At 42.1% G+C, this 18,552-nt stretch overlaps 2 protein-coding genes across 3 annotated transcripts; one reads left to right on the forward strand and one right to left on the reverse strand.

Annotated features, from left to right (window-relative positions):
* Positions 1-94: 94 nt before the first annotated feature.
* Positions 95-11,752, reverse strand: LOC106606607 (nuclear pore complex protein Nup85). Its single transcript, XM_014202936.2, has 19 exons — positions 11,540-11,752; positions 11,173-11,266; positions 10,907-11,063; positions 10,638-10,708; positions 10,501-10,544; positions 10,213-10,282; positions 9,176-9,297; positions 7,988-8,122; positions 7,724-7,846; positions 6,399-6,530; positions 6,188-6,294; positions 5,864-5,947; positions 5,494-5,559; positions 5,070-5,221; positions 4,713-4,830; positions 4,245-4,345; positions 1,516-1,667; positions 1,030-1,125; positions 95-279 (listed from the first exon to the last, which is right to left on the reverse strand). Exons 1-19 carry the CDS (start codon positions 11,570-11,572, stop codon positions 181-183), a joined length of 1,956 nt encoding a protein of 651 aa, XP_014058411.2. The 5' UTR covers positions 11,573-11,752; the 3' UTR covers positions 95-180.
* A 716-nt stretch (positions 11,753-12,468) lies between these two features.
* On the forward strand, positions 12,469-17,952 carry LOC106606606 (small ubiquitin-related modifier 2). Of its 2 annotated transcripts, XM_014202933.2 has the most exons (4): positions 12,469-12,675; positions 14,785-14,916; positions 16,958-17,029; positions 17,314-17,952. In XM_014202933.2, the coding sequence occupies exons 1-4, from the start codon at positions 12,655-12,657 to the stop codon at positions 17,374-17,376; spliced, it is 288 nt and encodes a 95-aa protein (XP_014058408.1). In that variant the 5' UTR covers positions 12,469-12,654; the 3' UTR covers positions 17,377-17,952. The 2 variants fall into 2 exon arrangements, with proteins under 2 accessions (XP_014058408.1, XP_014058409.1); XM_014202934.2 differs by lacking the exon at positions 16,958-17,029 and having other exon boundaries at positions 12,493-12,675.
* Positions 17,953-18,552: the final 600 nt, after the last annotated feature.

The following is an 18,552-nucleotide window of genomic DNA, read 5'->3' on the forward strand; positions in this document are numbered from 1 at the left end:
GGAAATTGTTGACAGTGCAGTGTGCTTGTCGACAATGCACATTTGAATCCAGGCCAGTGTTCATGTCAAGCATTTCCACAGAATCAAATTCAAATAATGAAAACATTTCTTTATTATCAAATAGCACATTTTGATCAGACTTGATTTGTTTTATGTACAGTATAAAAAGATAAGTGTTGGTCAAACTTCCACTGTCCCCTCCTTCACTATGGCCATGGCCAGGTTACGGGCTAGCGCTAGCCGCAGGAGCTCAATCTTGGTCGTCTCGATGTCCTCATCCTGAAAACACACAGGGAAACACATTTAATGGATCATCCTCATCAGAATGTTTTTACTGATTCCATATGATGTAATGGTGTAACTGGGCCTTCACGCTTCAGCAAACAGGAAAGGAGGGCTGCTAAACAACAGACAAAAATCATGACAAGAGCTTACCAAGAAAAACTTCCAAAAGGACTAATTCGAAGTAGAAAGGAGCACTCGAGAAAAGTGAGCTAAAATAAATAGATTTTTTGGGTTGAGCACACCAACTACTACTTTCTACCTTGAATTAATCCTTTTGGAAAATGTTCTTGGTAACCCCTTCTCATAATTATATAATACTTGATGTTAATGAAACCAAGTCACTTTTCTGGAATACAATATTCAAATTAGGTGACAATGGAACTGTGTGATTGGCTAGCTATGAAAAGTCTGTGCTAACTCCTCTCTGGAGCAGGGCCAGCTTAGCCCTGTGCTAAGGTTGGTGTTAACCCATTTTAGAATGTGCAAGTGTGAAGTCGGTTAGCCGTGGGCTAAGGAAGCTCTTAGTGCAGTGTGAACAGTTGCTTAACCCGGGCTAAGGAGGCTCTTAGTGCAGTGTGAACAGTTGCTAACCCCGGGCTAAGGAGGCTCTTAGTGCAGTGTGAACAGTTGCTAACCCCGGGCTAAGCAACTGTAGAGATTAGAGCATATTATAAAACAGTGTATTAGGAGATTGAAAGGGAAACAGACATTAGATATAGGGTAAGGGGGGGTGTAACCCAGTACCTGCATGGGTCTGTCTGGGTTGGGAACACTCTTCCCTGAGGTCAGCTCCTCCAGACAGAACATCAGCTTATGAGTTTGATCAGCAGAGAAGATCACCTGCAAGAGGACAAGCACAGAGATGAGCAACTGACTGCAACAAAAGGCCATTAGCCTAAAGAGGCACCATCTACAAAACTACCTTCCGAAGACAAAAGGTAAGATCATATATTCAGAGATACAGATCTGATAAGAGATCAGTAAGGTAAGGAGATTCTTAATTTAAATATTTTGACATATAATTAAATAAATAAATAAATAAATAAATAAATAATATGCCATTAGTCTATTTTCTTTAAGATTACAAAGATGTTTTGCCGTTCATAGTTAGTTAGTAAACCAAAAAAAGTGAAATTCAATCTATGGAATATGCTATACACTAGGTAAGTACAAAGAAGTTAATTTCAATGTTAAGTCAAGGATGGAAGTTAATGCTGCGGGCCAGTTGACCTCTTTCTGCTCCAGCAGGGGCAGGGCATCGGTCAGCAGAGTCATCCAGAAGGAACGTGGGGCGATCTTGGCCGTCATCAGGGAGAGGAGGAGCTTGGCGGCGTCCGAGAAACGCTTCTCGCCGTACAGCCGATGGAACTCACGGTACTTCCCTGCAGACAACAGGATCACATTCATCAAGGCAAAGCGTTGCAAAAACTGTTTCTCTACAGAAAGCGATAACACGCATTTATTATTGGACAAGTTCAGGTAGTCCATCCTGTTTCCTTACGTAAATGGTGCCTAATGAATATGTCCCAGGACAGGAGGGGAACAGAATTAACAAATGGATACAATCACAATGCTCTCTCATTGGTATCATTGGTCACACAGACAGTATCAATGACATAGTATGGTGTAAAATGTATTTGCCACAGTTTCAAGTATAGAACACTGAGAAGTGCACCAAATTCCCAGAAATGATGTGAGAACCATCTATCAATCTCACATGATGCCAGATGGAACACCCAATATGGTCACTGTAGAATTGTTTAGAAATTGAATTCTCATTCTACAGCACTGGTGGAACTTGTATGGCCTAAATGTAAATACACTGTGGTTCCACTTGATTGTTTAAGAACAAGATAACATTATACACTGCTCAAAAAAATAAAGGGAACACTTAAACAACACATCCTAGATCTGAATGAAAGAAATAATCTTATTAAAAACTTTTTTCTTTACATAGTTGAATGTGCTGACAACAAAATCACACAAAAACAATCAATGGAAATCCAATTTATCAACCCATGGAGGTCTGGATTTGGAGTCACACTCAAAATTAAAGTGGAAAACCACACTACAGGCTGATCCAACTTTGATGTAATGTCCTTAAAACAAGTCAAAATGAGGCTCAGTAGTGTGTGTGGCCTCCACGTGCCTGTATGACCTCCCTACAACGCCTGGGCATGCTCCTGATGCCAACTCCTGGGCAGTCTGTGGTGCAACGTGGCATTGGTGGATGGAGCGAGACATGATGTCCCAGATGTGCTCAATTGGATTCAGGTCTGGGGAACGGGCGGGCCAGTCCATAGCATCAATGCCTTCCTCTTGCAGGAACTGCTGACACACTCCAGCCACATGAGGTCTAGCATTGTCTTGCATTAGGAGGAACCCAGGGCCAACCGCACCAGCATATGGTCTCACAAGGGGTCTGAGGATCTCATCTCGGTACCTAAAGGCAGTCAGGCTACCTCTGGCGAGCACATGGAGGGCTGTGCGGCCCCCCCAAAGAAATGCCACCCCACACCATGACTGACCCACCGCCAAACTGGTCATGCTGGAGGATGTTGCAGGCAGCAGAACGTTCTCCACGGCATCTCCAGACTCTGTCACGTCTGTCACGTGCTCAGTGTGAACCTGCTTTCATCTGTGAAGAGCACAGGGCGCCAGTGGCGAATTTGCCAATCTTGGTGTTCTCTGGCAAATGCCAAACGTCCTGCACGGTGTTGGGCTGTAATCACAACCCCCACCTGTGGACGTCGGGCCCTCATAGAGTCTGTTTCTGACCGTTTGAGCAGACACATGCACATTTGTGGCCTGCTGGAGGTCATTTTGCAGGGCTCTGGCAGTGCTCCTCCTGCTCCTCCTTGCACAAAGGCGGAGGTAGTGGTCCTGCTGCTGGGTTGTTGCCCTCCTACGGACTCCTCCACGTTTCCTGATGTACTGGCCTGTCTCCTGGTAGCGCCTCCATGCTCTGGACACTATGCTGACAGACACAGCAAACCTTCTTGCCACAGCTCGCATTGATGTGCCATCCTGGATGAGCTGCACTACCTGTGCCACTTGTGTGGGTTGTAGACTCCGTCTCATGCTACCACTAGAGTGAAAGCACCGCCAGCATTCAAAAGTGACCAAAACATCAGCCAGGAAGCATAGGAACTGAGAAGTGGTCTGTGGTCACCACCTGCAGAACCACTCCTTTATTGGGGGTGTCTTGCTAATTGCCTATAATTTCCACCTGTTGTCTATTCCATTTGCACAACAGCATGTGAAATTTATTGTCAATCAGTGTTGCTTCCTAAGTGGACAGTTTGATTTCACAGAAGTGTGATTGACTTGGAGTTACATTGTGTTGTTTAAGTGTTCCCTTTATTTTTTTGAGCAGTGCACTTCATAGTCAATGAACAGTTAGTTCTGCCTTGATGAGTGACTCAGTGTAAAGTGAGACATTACACTCATGTTACATTTTCCCCAGCTGTAGGTTATCATCAGCTGTTACAACAGCATTAGGCCACAGACTGCAGCCTTATATGGACCACTTTTCTCCTATGTGAGAGTAAATCATCTAATAGAAAGGCCAAAATACATTATGGGTCTGAGCCAGTGTGTGTGTGAGAGTGATATGTGGCTGACTGAATGTCAAGTTAACATGCAACACCAAGCAGGTCTCTACAGTGCAACCATTTTACTCACATATGCGCCTAAATATTTTGCTGTGTGACCTGGAGTTTTTATTGAGGAGCACCAGTGTGCCTAGAAAAACGTACGATTCTACCTTTATTACCGCAAATATATTTTGATTTGTGCTCCTGAATTTCTTTGTGTGCGCCTATATTTTTCAACTTAGGCGCACACGTGCTCCTTGTAAAACAGGTCAGCTTAGAGCCCTGCCAAAGAGTGTTGGCTTGTGTGTGTTTGTGTGTTCACAGTGCTTCATGTCTGTGTATGTACACGTCTGCACCCCATACCTAGAAAAGTAAGCCTGTCACTGAGCAGCATGGCTGGACCCAGGTTGTCAATCAGGTCCAGATCAGAGAAGGTCCCTTTGGCGCAGTAGTCCTGGAGAAACCTGAGATACAGACCATGGAGATACATCTATAGACCACAGAGATACAGTATATCTAGGCTACAGACTGGGTTAAACCCACAGGGGGTGGGGAGTGAGCGAGAGAGTGAGCGACTACAGGGTGGTCTGGTAGCTAGTGGTGTGGAAGCAGATGTCATGGGAGGACATCTTTGCTGCCCTTCTTGAAGTAACTCCAGATCTAACGCGGTGACTCCACTACGTAGCTTTCATAAACCCCCTCATGTTAGATCAGTGGTTACATCAAGGAAAGGAGGAAGGAAGAAGGCATTTTCAAAGAATTGAAAACAGGCCGACGACTGAACAGGTCACATGGTCAGGATCAGTAAAACCTCGTGTAGACATACAGCACCTCTCTGATATGAGGGTGGCGAAGGCAGCATCTTTGGCTCTGATGCTCCAGGAGAGAGCAGAGCCCAGTCTGTTGTTCCTCAGGGCCTTCTTGGCCATGATCTTACAGATGCTCCTCACTGCAACACAGAGAGAGACATTACACCAAAGAGTTAGGGGGTAATATCCACAACAGGCATGACAGAAATCAGCGGGAGTTTGAATGTATTTTCCATGTGTGTTTTAGTAAGTGTCCATGTTGAGATTGAGGGAGTGAGACTGAATGTGGGTCTCAGTGAGAGCTTCATGCATGAGAGTAAGATGGACAACTGTTTTGGATAAGAGCGCGTGAGTACCTACGTGTAGGCATCATATCTACCTTGTTCAGTCATCTGCCTCTGCTCACAGATCCTGATCACCTTCAGGGCCTTGCGCTCCGTGTCCAGAGGAACACGCTCGATCTGTAGCTCCAGGTACACATGGCCAAACTCTGGACAGTGGTCAAAGTAGTCCACAGCCAGCTGCCACAGGCTGAGGACCAGAGAGAAATAGCTTGTTAATCATGCACAGCTTAACCAATCATCCAATAGGAGCAGCACTGGAGGAGGTCAAACAGGGGAAGAGGCCTATACGCATAGCCGACAACACTCTTCCTATAAAAGATAACTACTGAACACAGTGGACCTCAGCATGTGTAGTTTTGCAGACGTGACAGTTATCTATTAGAAAAACAGACATGTTGGCACTGGGAGTTATGCACATAGTCCAATCTATTACTAACCAGACTAGTGGGTCTGTCTCACCTGTGATGGGTGAAGAGTCCTGAGGCGTACTCCAGCAGTAGAAACTCCCTCAGGTTGGAGCCAAAACTAATCAACACAAACAGAGAACACATGTTATTATGGTCAACGTTGACGAGGGCTGCCACCCAAACACCTCCGTTTGTTCTGACCTCTGCTGCTAAAAAAACACTAAATATTTCAGCGAGTGTGGGTTCTTCCTTTATTTCAAGTGTATGCCCTTTGAACCCGGCACCCAAATACTTCCTGTTATCACAAACATTTGAGCTGAGCACGCCAACTTCACTTTCTATGATTATGATCAATGTTACCATGAGAACAATATTGGCAGTGAATGTCAACCCTTTGTGGGACAGTGGTGTGCTTAACTTACTGTAGGTTGTGAGACTGGAGCAGTTTACAGTGGTCCAGCAGGTCAGTCAGATGCCCCACAAACCACCAGTTGTTGAGAGCAATGCTGGAAAGCACAAATAACATGTCATAAATATATCACAACATATGAAACTGAACAGTAGTCAACATGAGAGAGAGGGGAAATCACATTGGGTGTCTAGCCCCCACATTTATTTCATCTTATCCACATTAGCAGTTACTGTTACCTTAGCAACAACACAGCTACTCTCCCTGGGTTCTATACCATAGAAATATAATTCCTTTGGTTTCTGTATTTCTATGGTCTATAGACACTCCTCCTCACCTGCAGTCCTTGATGACCTGGTGGATGTCAAACTCAAAGGCTGCCAGCAGGATGCTGTCCAGGGGCTCTGGGACACTCCTCGTGTCCAGGAACATGTGCATGCTAGACTGGAACACACACACATAGGACAGGACACTTACTCATAGTGTTGTGGTAAGTCCCAGGGCATACTAGTGCAACTCTGTATCATGTATAGTGTAGTAGTAAGTACCTGTGCGTAGTAGTGCAGCTCTGTGGGCTTGACAGTGGGGTGGGAGAACAGCAGTCTGGTGACCAGGAAGTGATACCAGGTACTCAGCAGCTCCTTGTGCTCCAGGAGAACATCCTCATCACCAACCAGGATCTACATGGATAATTAGGAGGGGATGGATAATCCATGGATGGATACTCATTTAGGAGGGTATGGATGGATATTTTGGAGGGTATGGATAATCCATGGATGGATATTTAGGAGGGTATGGATAATCCATGGATGGATATTTAGGAGGGTATGGATAATCCATGGATGGATATTTAGGAGGGTATGGATAATCCATGGATGGATATTTAGGAGGGTATGGATAATCCATGGATGGATATTTAGGAGGGTATGGATAATCCATGGATGGATATTTAGGAGGGTATGGATAATCCATGGATGGATATTTAGGAGGGTATGGATAATCCATGGATGGATATTTAGGAGGGTATGGATAATCCATGGATGGATATTTAGGAGGGTATGGATAAACCATGGATGGATATTTAGGAGGGTATAGATAAACCATGGATGGATGAATGGATCAACAGGTGGAACATATGGATAGTAGATGGATGAGACAGACAGCACCAACAAGAGATTATTTTAGCTCCTTTACAGTGCACACTCACAGATGCAGGTACAGAGCCAAAGAATGGACTCTACATATACAGAGCGAGTTCCTTTTGGCTAAGGTATACATTGTATACTATAGGTAGCTACACTGACAAAACATTAGGCTCTTTCTATGACAGACTGACCAGGTGAAAGCTATGATCCCTTATTTATGTCACCTGGCAAATCCACTTCAATCAGTGTAGATGAAGGGGAGGAGACGGGTTAAAGAAGGATTTTTATGCCTTGAAACAATTGAGACATGGATTGTGTATATGTGCCATTCAGAGGGTGAATGGACAAGACAAAACATTTAAGTGACTTTGAACCGGGTATGGTAATAGGTGCCAGGTGCACTGGATTGAGTGTGTCAAGTACTGCAACGCTGCGGAGTTTCACGCTCAACAGTTTCCTGTGTGTATCAAGAATGGTCCACCACCCAAAGGACATCTAGACAACTTGACAACTGTGGGAAGCATTGGAGTCAACATGGGCCAGCATCCCTGTGGAATGTTTGACACCTTGTAGAGTCCATGGCCCGATGAATTTAGACTGTTCTGAAGGCAAAAGGGGGTGCAACTCAATATGATGTGTTCCTAATGTTTTGTACACTGTGTATACCTGTCACCTACCTCTACTGATCACCACAGATGCCAGGACAGGTATTGGGCAGTTCCACTGACCTTACAGATGTCCTCCAGGTGGGGGTTGCTGGCAAAGGACTGGTCCTGGAGACAGCGGTCCACCTCCTCGCGCCAGTGTCTCCACTTTACATCAAACTCTGTCAGGGTCTGAGTCTCACCAGGCTACAGTAACATGTCAGAGGAGAGAGAGCTAGAGTTACAACCATAGAGATACATATAATATACGTGTTTTACTTGATTCTGTGGTTAAAACTGGGTGCTGTTCAGGAGGTTGAAACGTTCAGATAGAAATGCACTATGTACATTGAAGATGGGCATTTTCATGAGCAGGTTGTCCAGCAGTTTGAACATGGCCCTGGCTGCAGGCTGCAAAGTTGCCTGTTTCACCAGGACCTGCCTGGCCTCATCCATCCGGCCCTGCAGCACGTAGCTGATCACCTGGAAACACACAGAGGGGGGACAGTGGGGTTCAATAGGGGAGAAAGAATATCTGCATACAGACTAGTGCACAAATAAACATGAATAGCAGTTATTACACAATAGAAATAAGTTATAGGAGTTAAACTGGGCAAAGAAAGTCTGCACAGATAAAATACATAGTATATCAATGAGTTTATTTCAACCACATTGGAAGCAATCATGGAGAACCAATTAAAAAGGCAAATTCACCTCAAAATTTCACTGGAGGTCTTGAGGATCCACTAAAGAAGTTTTGATCAAACAGAGCTCTATGCTGACATTTTTTACAAGGAGCACATGTGCTCGTCAGTTGAAAAATGTAGGAGCACACAAAGAAATTAAGGAGCACAATGAAAGTATTTGAGGAAGTGTTTTTATGAAAATAAATTAATAAAAGTTTATGAATAAAACGTTTTTTTGGAGTGTTCCATGCTCAATCAATTACAATGTACGCTCAAATATGAGTAATTCAGGTGAGACAACAATGTTCAGCTGCCCCTTTGAGTTCTCCGACGTGTCTCTTCGCTAGCAGTTGAGCAAGCTCAAACTAACATTGAAAAACCACATAGCGTGTGAACAAAACAATGTAAATAGCCAAGAAACACGAGAACAAAGTCACACGTTAGTAGACTTTCAGGTGAAATCAACCAACTTCTACGCTGTGCACTTCTAAAAATGTATCTTTCAGCACTTCACTCACAGTGGACACAGCACCCCAGGCGCTGTTGCTGCTCGAGGTGGGAAAGCTATATGGGATTTGTAGTTCTGTGTGTGATTAGCTACCAGCTATGAAACAAAAACAGCAGGTTTACTTTGAAAATAGCTACGGCAGCAATTTTTTCCCCAATATAAATCACATGCTCATACATTACTTTTTCAGTTCGCACATCTATTTTTAGGCGCATATCTGAGTAAAATATCACACTGTAGAGCCCGGTCAAAGACAAAAGTCGGTCTGACGTATGTGCGCCCTGTGCCAATAGAGTTTTAAAAAGGCAGAGAAAGACAGGAGAGGGGTGTATGTGTACGTACCACGTCCCAGTAGGCCTGGTGCTCTGCGGGGCTCTCACTCGCCAGCACCTCCCTGGCCTTCTCATCCACGTCAGCCTTGTGCAGCCTAACCCAGTCGAGGAGGTGGAGCACAAGGGAGCCAGCTGGAGGGCCACATACAAAAGACAGGGTGCAGAAAATATTAATGTTCTGTTCACACCATAGAGATAGATGACTCATCATGGATATAACCCCTTTTAGCGTGGACAGTGAGGACTTCCACCCAGTTGATTACTTTAAAATGGTGGGGATTCATACGAGTTTGGACAGGGGTCGTGTAGGCTTTCAGAAATCGGCATTTTCAAAACACAGACCATTAAAAAAATCTGTGTTTTTAACCATTTAACCTGCGTTTCATATTGAAAGTCAACAGTGTTTTTTGGCTTCACTAGAGTGATCAGGGGCTTGCAACTGTAGTTTCTTTACACAAAATACATTAGTGCAAAATCGTTGACAACAGAAGTGCAACGCTATTTGGCTAGCAGCCAGACATAAGTAAATTAGCCTATAATTAAAAAAAAACTATGCATGGCCATCATATTTCTAATGTTTAGCTTGAAGTTAATATTGCATTTTAACTTGCTACTGGAGAAAACCTATACTGGAAGAAAGTACCGGAGAAAAGTAGCCTACACATCAGCCAGGGCACTGATGATCCAATGACGAGAGCAAATATATTTCATCCAAGTGGAGAAGTGTAACTGTAGCACAAAATGTGTAATTTTACAATCATGATTATTTGAGCAAACCTTGACTGAAGCCTAGCAGAATTTACAATACGAAGCATTTTAGATCTGTGTGAAAAATGCAGAATCCTGTGTTAACGCAACCCCTGTAGGAGCAGCCAATGAAAAAATAGAAAATGGATTACTTTAAAATGGAGATAGCCTCAATGGTGCAGCACCATTGCTATCACAGACACAAAGATCAGTCTTCTATCTAGCTCTATGGTTCACACCTAGAGGATGCTTCTGTGTCCAAAGCAACGTCAAGGTTGAAACACAAAATATAAACTCTACCTGGAGCTGCATCAATGAACAACACTTCACAAAGATTCCAGATCAGCTCTACTGCCAGCAGGATTGACACCTATCATGAAAAACAGGAGAGAAGAGTCGTGCCAAGGGAATCATTATGATACAACTCAGACTGTTTTAGTGTATAACATTAAAGGTGTTCATCTTCATCGTTGACTCAAGATAATTTTCTCATGTTTGCTGATTCAATGTTATATTACTTGGGTTATGTTCTCTTGACATAAGGGTAAGTGGTTAGTCGAACTGAATAGGCGCAGACATGTATTCTACCTGATTTCCATACTGTGTAGCCAACGCTGCATCTTGTGTAGAAACTGCAAAGTGAGAGGAAATAGCATGTTACTTAAGTCTGTCTATGAACTGCATAGATAAACATATGATTGTTGAAATGTTGCCATATACTATACCTGCGACTTGCTGGAGTTCCTCCATACATGCTCGAATCACAGACCTGTAGTTCTTGCTAATACTGACAAACCTGAATAAATATGTGAAATTGATAAACGAGTACACACCCATTACTATGCAAAACATTTTGATTACTATGAGATTAAGTCACACACATCACCATTGTCTGGTTATATTTAGAACCAGGAGCTTTTCCTGACCACATGACAAAGGAAAACTCAGAGCCCTAGTTTGAGTTACAAGAGAAAGTAGTCTATCCCATCCTTACTGGGGTTTCTTGTTCTTGCTGGGCAGATCCTCTCTGATCCTCTGCAGACCAACAAAAATGTGATGGGACTCATTGAAGAGTTTACGCAAAATAGGGGAATAGATGTCCTCATCTTTCCTGACCTCATGGACAAAGGGACAACCCCCTGCAGATCCACCTGAATAGATGCACAGGGAGAGTGAGTTAGAAAGGAGGATGCTTTGTACTTTGACATGATTTGAGTCATGACTTTACTACCAAGTTATACGTCCAACTCTCATATCTACCTGATGCTTTGTAAATGGTCTCATAAACCAGGATATCTCCAGGACCCCACACAAATCCCAAGTGTTTTTGGTTGCTGTCGAACCCAGGGATAGGCTGAAAGAGAGAAACGCCTCGTTCGTTTATTTATGTGGACGTAGTTAACCTTCTAGAGATTATTCTGCCTTGCTGCCAGTTTCAACCCACTGAAACCAGTCATCACAAATGAAAAATCAACATTGTGCAATGCTGCCAGTATTATTGTGGACACTTGAGCTCAGAGACGTTTGAATGAAGTGTCAGCTAGTTAGCGAACTAACGTTAGCTAGCTGCATAGCCTGCCCTGGACACATTTTGATTCCACAACAACAGTGCACGAGCGGTACTTACAGTAGTTGTTGGCTCCACATCTACTTCCTCCATTACCACCCACTTTGATCAAATCAATAAGGCGAATCAATAAATATAACTTAATCCACGAGCGATACAAATACTGACATTTCAAATAATATAACACAGAAATTAGGCGCTTCAACCATTCAGCTGCAGGACCCCAAAGCGTGCGCATGTCTGATGTCATAGGAATTCTGTGTCGTGCCTGACTAGAACTGCAAGCTTGCACTAAAGGGGACACAATTAGTCAGTTGTCAATTTGACAAGTAATGTCGCCATGAGAATATATAATTTTTTTTCCCAATGAATAAAATCAATTTATACCAATATCTACCAATGATAATGTTTTGGTACTAATTTTCTCAAAGTGGTAAGAACTAATGGCCACCAGATACAAACAGTTATTTATATACCCCAATGTGCAGATTTTAGTAATAATTCATTGTCTAATGAAATGTTCCTTATAACATTTTGGCTATTTCCAATGGCAAATATGGGATTTTTACAATGTTGCACCATTCTGGACTTTATCAACATCCATCCAATACTGTGTGGGCAACATTAGTTTATTGCTGGATCATCTCTATTTTGGTACAAGTACTGTACAAACAAATATTTCATTGTTCCATCTGTGGTACAACTGCATAATTTGTTGGCTGAATGTTATGGTCTAAAAAAACAAAATGGCTACTGAGGATCAGTCCTCTCTTCCATGACAAAATTCCAGAATGGTTTAAATTCCCAAACATTGACCCTTCAGTACACTTTCTTAAATAACCAGATTTTTATTGAGCAAATGTACAGCAATGGCACTGTTAACATCAAAGCATTAGGACGTTTTCGGTGAATATTTTCATAAAAGAAAACAAAAGGGAACGTGTTATAAATGCGCGTGCACGTGTTACAGAAACGCGCATTACGACATTCCCGCCCTCTGCCAGCGCTCAACATCTTACCCTGTGACCAACGTTGGCCAATGAATGTGAAGTATAGGGCACGAGCATGTGTTTGTGATCGCGCACGTAAGGCCGGTATTTTAATCGGGAGCGGGTACGTGCGCGTACACGTCTATTCGTTGTGTGGCGGCGTAGAGAAGCGCAAATAGAGTAACCATGGCTGACGAGAAACCCAAGGTGAGTTGCTTGAAAATATGCTTACATCTCATCACATTTTTTCACATACATAACACAAATAGAACTAAGGAAAAATGTACATGTAATATTTCCTTACTTGAGATCTTAGTAGACTCAAGTTTTGAAAATGCAAGTACTCCATTGGAGACACCGGAAGACCTGTGCACGCGCCTGCATGGGCGCGTGGCTTGCTGCTTGATTCGCAGCCAACTAGCGTTTGCTAGCTGAACATGATAGTAAGCAATGCATGCGCTCTCTTCAGTTCTTAATCTTTTGTATTTGCAAATGTAATCTGACAAACTCAGTTCAGATCCAAGCGGTTGTATCAATCATCACTTTGTCAATTTCTTCAGTTACAAACTTGTTACATTCATTCATGGCTACAGCAAGGGTCCCTCTCATCTGCTTATGGAGCCAACTATCACAGCATGTTACAAATGAGTCAAATGGTGTGACTGAGACAGTGTTAAAAACCATGTTTTACTCCTATGTGTTTTCATGTGTAAAAGTATGATCAATATTTTGAAATGCATCAATTGTGTGTGTGTGTGTGTGTTGACCAATGATCAGATGTTTGACACATACATGTTTAATATGTGTCGTCATTTGGATGAATTCTAGAATGTGAAAAGCACCTATCCTGTAGTCAGCATGATAAATTCCACTCTGGGCTTAGGGGTAGACTGAACATTGTCCAAAAGCACATCTTGTCTCATTACATTGCCACAGCGCCATGACTTTTAGAACAAGTAAATAATAGTCAAGACAGATTAACTTGTATGTATGTCACTGCAGAACTATCCAAGGCCCTTGTAAGTGTTCTATAAAACTTTAAATATTTGGTCTATTTTCACTGTTCAGAAACTGCTTATATTCAGACAGTGCACTGCTGACAAAAACTCTGTGTAAATGTTTCTGCTGGCCTAAAATCAATGATGGTCATATCAAGGTTACCATTAGCCTGGGACCTGACTGATAATTTGCTTTGCATCAACTGTATCAGCCAAGCAACATTTGTATCTGATCGTCCCAGGCAAGGTTACCATTAGCTGCTTTTATCAACGCTAGTATTCACACACTAGCATTACTAGGAATTAGCTTGCAAAAAAATTGAATAGTCTGCAAGAATCCAGAATTTAAATAAAATTCCATTTCAACTTACTCTGTTGATTGTCTGTAGGACTGGTCTTTATGCAGAGGGGACATTGAGGAAAAAACATCTAATAGAACATTCAGAATTTACAAATGTGGGTCTATTGTAGACCGAATTGCTCTACCCTTAGCTCGTGTAAAAATAAAAGTCCTGCATGGCACCATACCAGCACAAAAAAAAGCAATAACTTTTATTTTGACATGAGGTAAGCAGAGAGGAACTGACCTCGCTGAGGCACTGCATGGGTCTACAACAGATCCATGTTTGGAAAGTCTGTTTAATTACACGTTCCATTAGATTCCAATTCCCCCCAACATAAGGTCCAAGCCTACAGACAATCGGCAGAGTAAGATGAAAGTTAATTTTATTTAACTTCTGGCTTTCGGCGGACTATTCTGTTTTTTGCAAGCTAATTCCCAGCAACCCTAGTGTGTAAATGCTAGCGTTTCTAGAAGCAGCTAGGTTACCATATATTGTATTCAGTGTTTGTCTATATGAGCTAGCCATGTTTAAAGCTGCTATATGTAACTTTTTGGGTGACCTGACAAAATTCACATAGCAATGTGAGTTATAGATATGTCATTCTCATTGAAAGCAAGTTTAAGAAGTGGTAAATCTGTTATATGTGCGCTATTTCTATGCTTCCCATTCTTAAGTTTAGTTTTTACGTCTTTTACTTTTTTACTTTATACACCAGCTTCAAACAACTGAAAAGACTATATTTTTGGTTATGGAAAAGATATTTCACAGCGGTTTAAATGGTACAATAATTCTCTACACTATACTTGCTTTTGTTGTCACTTAAACTGAAATTAGGTGGACTATTTGACTTTTAACAGACTTGATTATCTGTCACATGTAATAGAGGGTATCATGGTAATTCTAGACATTACATTTATACTATATCTGCGTTTCATCTCACTGAATACACCCCCAATGTTTGTTGTGTCCATCAGGAGGGAGTGAAAACAGAAAACAACGACCACATAAACCTGAAGGTGGCGGGACAGGACGGCTCGGTGGTGCAGTTCAAGATCAAGAGACACACGCCGCTCAGCAAACTCATGAAGGCGTACTGCGAGAGACAGGTGAGTCTGACATGGCAACCATGATGATGCCACTGAGTGCACAACATCAGCAGCGGCATCAGAGGGCAAGGTTGAGCTACTACCATATTGGTTATACCTATCAAGTCCTTTTTAATCTGCATAATGTGCCGAGGGGGTAGAGGTGGTTTCTGGACAGAGGCCAAGTCATAAGCAACTAGCAGCACCTCTACCCTATACATAGGGCCAGGGCCAGTATTCATAAAGTGTCTCAGAGTGGGAGTGCTGATCAAGGATCAGGTCCCGCTCTGTCCATGTCATTTATTAATTGTGATCTAAACGGGCCAAGGCAAAACTGGTCCTATGTCATCATTCTCCTCCTGAGAGGAAGAGGAATGATTAATATTCCTGCACAATGTCTATTTAGAATTTATTATCGCACATTGTATTGCACAATTCCCTGGCACATTTCTAAATTTCCTACTTCAATTCGTTTGAGTGCCTCCTTGTATCATAGGAACATTTTTATCCTCGTTCTTATTCATTGAGCTTTTCGTTTTAGTACTCTTTTATTTACTTAATTACTTTCCTATTGTCGAGAGGTGAACCTGTAACTAAGCATTTCTTTGCACTGTGTACTCCACGTATGTCATGTGTACAGGTATATGACTAATACATCTGAACTCTGAAACGCTTTATGACTATGGGCCCAGGAACTTTTCCCTAATGACCTGACCTGGAAAAAGTCCTGACCCTAACTATGGGAATACAGGGGTTGATGAAAGATGACAGCTCATATTATCCATTGAGGACAAGGAAACTCATTGAAGAGAGAACGCGATACATGCACCCTTTTATACACTTGTATCTCTTTGATCTGTTCACTGTCAGATGTAGTCTATATTGTCTGTGACAGGAGACGAACGCTATGGGCTGTGTTGTCTTCATCATATTATCATCTTCCTTTTCATCGTCCTCATTATTCCAGTGTCCCCGCTCTATGTGTGGTTAAGAGCATTGGGCCAGTAACTGGAAGGTCGCTGTTTCGAATCCCCTACCCGAATAGGTGAAAAATATTTTTGGTGTCTTTGAGCAAGGCACTTAACCCTAATTGCTCCTGTAAGTCGCTCTGGATAAAAGCGTCTGCTAAATGACTAAAATGTAATGTAGTAATGACTCTGTACTGTCCACTCTTCTGATTTTTGTTCTTGAAACACTTTTTATTTGGTCAAATACCCTTTATTTTAATATGCACCAAATGTACTTGTCATATTCAATGCAATTTGCATTAGTAAGGCTTAAGCTTAACTTGCCTATCTCTCTGGCTGTAGGCTGATTAGTAAATACTAAGCCTTACTGCTGGATCATTATGGCCAATCTGATCTGTGCTATTTATGATCTTATAGGCTAATTGAGGGGATTTACACTGCATTACCTAATAAGTACTTTTAAAATAGGGTTCTTGGCTTTGGATTCTCCCAACATATCAAAGGTCTTTTTGTTCTCTTCCCTAGTGCACTTGGAGCTGTTCTGTTCTACATGTCTTTTTGAATGATTGTGTTCATGCTGCTTGCACTGGCAAGTACAGAGATGGAGGCAGAGATGTAGAAACTGAGCCTTTGCTCTCTAGTGCTGTCTTATCCAGGTTTGCCCAGGCCTAATCTCAATGCTGTGTGCGTGCGTGCCCATAATGGATCTTGTGTGTCTCTTTAGACCAGTGAAGTCATGGAAGTAGGCCAGGCTCTACAGGCTTTGTTGAGTAGAAGCCACTTCCCTCCCTATCCTGTTTTTTTCTTCCTTTATCTGATAAAAATTATGTCGGCCAACGTGGATTTGGGGTGGCAATATAGTAACGCCCTTCCCTATCTTCTCATCCCTTCCTTTCTGTAATGGTTTCATTCACATAGTAGAGAAGCGACAGGAGTTTTTAAAGGAATGGCTAACCTTGCTTCCTCAGTGCCGTACACTGTTAATGGATTGCTTGGCAAGGGTTGGGAAAACGTTGTTTTCTTTGGACATTTTGCTTGGAGAGATTGTTTTGTGCCAGACAGTTTAATGGAATTTAGTATCTGTGTGTCTGTAGGGGTTGACGATTAGGCAAATCCGGTTCCGGTTCGATGGACAGCCTATAAACGAGACAGACACACCTGCACAGGTAATCCTGGAGTCTCATGGGAGGAACTGATTTATTATGTCAATTCACTCTATTTTGCTTGAACAACACCATTCCAGCAATAATACATTATACATTCCTCCCTGTTTTGAGAATACCAAATGAACATTTGTGCATGTCAAAAGAATGTTAAATGCAAAATGTCTTCTAACAAAAGTTTTCCATTCACAGCTAATTTATGTACATTTTTGTCATGAATGCCATGTTATCTAATGAAATCGGGTTTTATATCAAATTGACTTAATTTCCTTCCTTATTCCTGACAGTTGGAAATGGAGGATGAAGATACGATCGACGTTTTCCAACAACAGACAGGAGGCCTCTACTAGCATGTCAAGTACTCTCCCACATCTTCCTCCACCCCCCAGACGGCTGCTTTGCAGCTTGTCCCATTTTCCACCACAGAACCAATACGATGCGGAAGAAGTCCTGCTCACAGTTATACATAACTGTTGATGTGTAGTGTTTTCATTCTTGCCTTTGTTTCCTTCCTGTTTTGTACATAAACAACCTCCGCTAAAACAACTCAGATTTGAGTAACATTCATACAAGGTGTGCTGCGAATGAACGCTGCAAGATCCAGCTCTTAAAAAGTCCATTGTTTTGGTGACTGGTTGGTTATCACTTATTCAGAGATCAAGAAAAGTTATTTTCCACCCCGTTCACTGTTTGAGAATAAGACTGGTTTGTTATTCAACTTAATTTTCTGTTGTCTGCTTCAGAAAATTGGTTTTATATCTTTTTTATATAGTAGTGGTTGTGTAGAATGAAACATCTTGAACATAGTTTGACTAGGCCATGCTTGTAATAAGGAAACCCTGAAGAGATGTTTTAGTCCAGGTAAACATCTGTATTGTCTCATAAATGTCTTGTTAAAATAAAGTTATGCTCTCTTTTTAACCAAACTCAATTTATTTTGTCTCTGTTTAGTGTGTGACTGGGTCATTAAAACTGGTGCAAATATTTGTAATCATTCATTGTCAGAGTGCGTCCTTGTGTGTACAACAGCTCATGCTCACCAATCCTCTTTTTCAGTATGAAAACATAATTATGGAGATTTTATCAGTGAAAAACCACCACAGTGATTGAACTGTAAGCTTGATGATCTCCACTGACTGTTTAAAATACCACGTAGCAATGTTGGCACTGTCAGTGTAAAGATTCACTCAAAACGGGGAAAGAGGATGTTAAGGACAGTGGGACTATTGTATGAAGACAAGCCAAACAAATATAGTAACTATTTTGAGTAACATTGTGTCCATACTCATCACCATTGGATAACATCTTGATACTGTACTGACAGCATTTTGATCTAAATCAAGATCTAATATGAGATACAGAATGGGAATGAAACTGGTAGTAAATAGCACTTAATATGATTTAAGGTTACTTTTTGAGACAATTGCTTCGCACAGGGGGGAATGTTGCCTTTCAAAGAAAAACGATTGACGTCGACTGGTGGTATGTGCCACCAACCAGAAAGAGGGTCGGTAAGGGTCCGTCCA

Source organism: Salmo salar, chromosome ssa03 (genome assembly GCF_905237065.1).
Source record: "Salmo salar chromosome ssa03, Ssal_v3.1, whole genome shotgun sequence".
Classification (NCBI taxonomy): domain Eukaryota; kingdom Metazoa; phylum Chordata; class Actinopteri; order Salmoniformes; family Salmonidae; genus Salmo; species Salmo salar.

Bases quoted from the DNA above. Each gene is read 5' to 3' on its own strand.
- LOC106606606 (XM_014202933.2), top strand. From the start codon at position 12,655: ATGGCTGACGAGAAACCCAAG. The intron at 12,676-14,784 runs GTGAGTTGCTTG...TGTGTCCATCAG, and splicing joins TGGCTGACGAGAAACCCAAG to GAGGGAGTGAAAACAGAAAA. The intron at 14,917-16,957 runs GTGAGTCTGACA...GTGTGTCTGTAG, and splicing joins AGGCGTACTGCGAGAGACAG to GGGTTGACGATTAGGCAAAT.
- LOC106606607 (XM_014202936.2), bottom strand. From the start codon at position 11,572: ATGGAGGAAGTAGATGTGGAGCCAACAACTACT. The intron at 6,295-6,398 runs GTACTTACTACT...TGTGTGTTCCAG, and splicing joins AGCTGCACTACTACGCACAG to TCTAGCATGCACATGTTCCT. The intron at 1,668-4,244 runs GTATGGGGTGCA...TGTTGTCTGCAG, and splicing joins TGACAGGCTTACTTTTCTAG to GGAAGTACCGTGAGTTCCAT.